Source organism: Protopterus annectens, chromosome 4.part0 (assembly GCF_019279795.1).
Source record: "Protopterus annectens isolate FY-2018-M chromosome 4.part0, PAN1.0, whole genome shotgun sequence".
Classification (NCBI taxonomy): domain Eukaryota; kingdom Metazoa; phylum Chordata; order Ceratodontiformes; family Protopteridae; genus Protopterus; species Protopterus annectens.
Genome location: NC_056733.1, coordinates 96,343,648 through 96,347,838, shown reverse-complemented (window position 1 = coordinate 96,347,838; position 4,191 = coordinate 96,343,648). Strand labels below are relative to the sequence as shown.

The 4,191-nt window shown below is 39.6% G+C and overlaps 1 protein-coding gene across 3 annotated transcripts in view; it reads left to right on the top strand.

Annotated features, from left to right (window-relative positions):
* The first annotated feature begins 799 nt into the window (after window positions 1-799).
* Window positions 800-4,191, top strand: part of FOXK2 (forkhead box K2) — a 1,878,646-nt gene continuing 1,875,254 nt past the window's right edge. For 2 of the 3 annotated variants that reach the window (XM_044068130.1, XM_044068128.1), the window contains exon 1: window positions 801-1,283. In XM_044068130.1, the coding sequence (XP_043924065.1) occupies window positions 988-1,283 (296 nt within the window). In that variant the 5' untranslated portion in view covers window positions 801-987. Of the gene's footprint in view, window positions 1,284-4,191 lie in introns of all 3 variants that reach the window. The other variant, XM_044068131.1, reaches the window with a different exon arrangement.

The window sequence follows — 4,191 nt, the reverse complement described above, 5'->3', positions numbered from 1 at the left end:
ATGGACTGCCAGCTGGCACTGGTACAAAATGATTGTGCCCCTACTCTTTCTTTCCTACTACAGTAGTTCAAAGCCTGTTGTAAATTATACATATCCCGTTCACATACCAACACAGCAATATTCCTGAACAACGATTTCAAATGGAACATTATTTGCGTTTATTAGAGTGCCTAAATTTATTAAATGCACATTATCAAACCACGAATTTGAAATTCATCCGCCCTGACAGGAGAAGTTACTTGAGAATGTTATTTCTTTCTGACAAGCACTTTATAACAATTGTTCATATCACCACAAAGATGCAGTTTGCACCATGCGGTGTATTCTTGTTGCCACGACAATAAGAAAACATAAACAAAGGTAATATGCATAAAACCGTAACTTTTATAAAACACTGAATTCAAGTTGGTTGATCTAATATAACAATGTAATTAAAGAATAAATAAAACGTCACTACTGTGTGATGATCTTAGTAAAGCACCAGCATTTTAGTTCATGCAAACTGATAAACAAACAAACTCCAGCGAAACATTCCAAGCTGCGAGACAAACAGAGGGCAGAAAAACACAGACATCCTCATTCTCGTGAAGAATTTTAGACAGGCGCGTGTATGTCAATCCCATTCTCTTAAGGAATCTATTCCACGTTTTTCTTTTCACATTTTAAAATTTCGGGACTAAATGCCTCAACCTAACCCACCTGTTAGTTTATCATAACAGCTTTCTGCTGATTGGTTTTTCCTTGCTACTCTAGTTTGTGTTTTGAGAATCCACTGGCTCGTTTTCTTGTCAGTTATGGAACTCTTTTTGTCGTAATGTTAGGTTGACCATTCGTCTCCCCTTCCCTTTCTCTGTCTCGCGGCGGTGGGGTTGGAGCAGCCGTTGTTGGCTGTTTGTGCTCCCCTCCTTGCATTTCCCCCCTCCAAAAAAATAATCATTTCACGAGCCAATTGGTTAACTGTTGGGGGAAAATCAGGCAGCCCCCAAGATGGCGGTGATGAGTGGGGTATGTGGGCCGGCAGTGGCCCGGTTGGAGGGCCGGGAGTTTGAGTACTTCATGAAGAAGCGGTCGGTAACGATCGGTAGGAACTCGTCTCAGGGCTCCGTGGATGTCAGCATGGGGCACTCGAGCTTCATTTCTCGTAAGCACCTCGAAATCTTTACAGCCGGTGAGGACGGAGGAGGCGGCGGCGAATTCTACCTCCGGTGCCTTGGCAAGAACGGCGTGTTTGTAGATGGAGTCTTCCAGAGGAGAGGGGCCCCACCACTCCACTTGCCAAGATTGTAAGTATTGAACTTGGAAGGAGAAGATGTTCTGGCTGCTGGAGGTAGTGACCTACTGTTGGCCAGATGAAGGCCTTACCAGCTGGGGGGAGTTAACTGAGTTGCAGCTTTGCTTTCATCCCTTAGAGTTGCTTGGGCTGCCATCCTGGGAATGTAAACATAGCAAGCAGTGTAAACACACGTTCTGGGTGTGCTTGCTGTTCGTGGCTGTTACGCGACCTTTTGGGCATGCATGCCAGTTTAGTGTTGATTTATTTTGTTTACGGATTTTGTGCTTTTTGGCAGTTTGTCAAGGAGGCACGAATGTTTACGATGATAGAGTGGGCTATGTTCAATGGGGACCCTTAATACTTGCATTATTTGTGGTAGACTGAGACAGTTTTTTTTCCCCCAGTGTAATTTCATGTGTGGGGAAGATGTGTTTTCAAACACTGGATGCCTTTTCGTAGTCTGCGCAAACGTAAGCGTTTGTACAGTGACTGTTTATTTTGTAGAATATTCAGTTTTGGTGCATTAATTTACATAGTCTGGTTCCAGATTTGTCTTGTTCTGTTTAAACCTTTCCAGTAGACTTGCAACAGATTATCGCTGCCACTTGGTGACCTATCGCTGTCATTCTTTGTCCCTCAAAATGTGTGGTTGTGTGTGACAAGTGCATTATATATGTGGCTAACTTTAAAATGTTAGGAGTGAAATGCAGAGCTCGTTGAAGTCCGATGCTGTAGTTTGTTTTAAGATGACACCGCCTCATAAAACAGTTTGTGATTCCGAGTTTCACTACTGTTTTTTTGGGGGGGGGGGTTATATTCCAGATGCTTAAGTGAGTTTCTTGCGAGCCAGGTTTTGTGCGCTTTCAGTGTTTTATAAGACCTTGTGTGTTTTGGGGGGATAAAAAGGTCATGCAACCAACAGCTGGCATAATTTTTATTTATAAGTTGCTGTGCTTGATCTTGTCCTTGTTTTATAGTAGCTAGGCGTGTAATTGGCTGCTTTTGAACGAATGTTGTTAGCTGGGAATGTCTTGAAAATGTGTTGTTTACAGTTATATTGTTTTTTTAATTTTAACTTTGAAATTAAATGTATGGAACAAAGTCTAAGATCGTTAGAAGAATTCAGATAAATCGTGTAAAAATAATGCATTTATACTTGAAAAGTAGTAACATTGTTTATTTAAAATTTTTCCGCTTTACTTGTGTGTTTATAGTTTTGTTGTGAATAGTAGCTCTTGCAGTCAACATTTCTGGCTTAAGTTGTATCTTGAATGTTGTAAAAGTTTGTACTCCAGATTTATGTGCATTTCTTTATTTTTGCTAGATATTTCAGCATAGCACATACTTTTGTTCCAAGAGAGTGAAAGGAACCCAAAACAACAACAAAAATAATAATTGACACCTTTGCTGTGGAAACTGAACCTTTATTTGCTGATGGCTAATGCTTAGCATGTTTGTATACACTTGTAGTTTTCTTTTTGTTTTAATGTTTAAGGTAACTGATGTTTAGTTTGCATAGTTGTATTTTCTTTCCTTGAAATAGTTTTGGTTTCTAAGAGTTGAAATGCATGCCTCTATGTAAATGAACTTTGAAAGATAATGCTTTTGTGTTCATGAAGGTCATGTAAACAGTTCTGAGCCAGTTGTAGGACTGGGCTCTTCTGCTAGAATTTGCTGTCGTTATTTGGGCTGCTGAAACTTGAGTTCTTGGTGATCAAAGGCAGTACAAGTAACTTGATTCAAGGGGCCAGAAAACCCAGAAAACCTTTCTGAGTTTATTGCTGAAGAAAAGAAACTTAAGTGCTATACATACTGAATCCCGAGCATGAATGAAGGAAATTCTTTAAGTGATATTTTGAGAGAATTCTTGTTCGTTGATTTGTACAGAGCTTTATATGAAACAAACTTGAATTTTGTGTTGATGTTTTTAAGAACCGTTAATAAGTGAAGTAGAAGTACATTGCTCTGTTAAACATACTCTTTTTGTATATATACTATTGGGCCTGGACCATATCTCCCCAGGCCTCTGCTGAAAATTGGCTTTGTTCCAAGTTGGACCTTCCCGGTAAACAAATGTTTAAAAAAAGAACATTGGCATCAAGGTTTCACAACTGAGTCACAACTGAGTCAAAATACCTTTTACCTAGGGTGTTCAGTTGCATGTATAGCAACTTTTGAGTGAAGTGGAGAGGGTTGATGATGTGTCTGGAGTACTGCCTGACAGTCTCATAAACTTCATCACCAATGAAATTAGGTGGCTGCTTATGATTTCTTTCCTTGGTGTGTGGTTCAACAGGTAGCACACTCAACTTTTGGTGCTGGAAGGTCAGAAGGCTGAGGATAATATTTCCATTCCAGGTGATTGGACTAAAATTTGCTGATACTGTAGTGCAGCATTAAGGGGTTGTTGCACTCCTGAGTGTGCCATTCTTTGAGACGTTAAACCAAGGTCCCATCTGATTGAGTTGGTGGTATTTTAGGTGGATATAAAAGAACCCATGACACCTGGCCAAATTTCCCCTAGTAGTGAAAATACCACTTTTGGTCTCCCTAAAGAGAAGATACTATCCTAGTGGGACTAACAGTCAACAAAAAGGATAAATAGGTAGGTAAAAATGGAATCAGTTTTATACCTTCCCCACCTAGCAGCTATTACAGCTGTTACTGTTGTCTTTTGATTACACCTTGAGTTTACATTTTGTAGTGCTGTGTGGCTTTACATAAAATGTCAGGCCTGTTTTACTGTTGTCATTTTTTTTGTTTATATTGTTTGTCCTAAAATACAAAATAGACCAAGAATTTGTTAGTAACAGTGGACCGTCTAGTGTCACTCCTGCTTTTTTACTTTTAAGAGATATACTTGCCAGTGTGAAAAGTAAGCATGTTTCTAAGTTGTCCCAGTAAGGAATTTTTTTTAA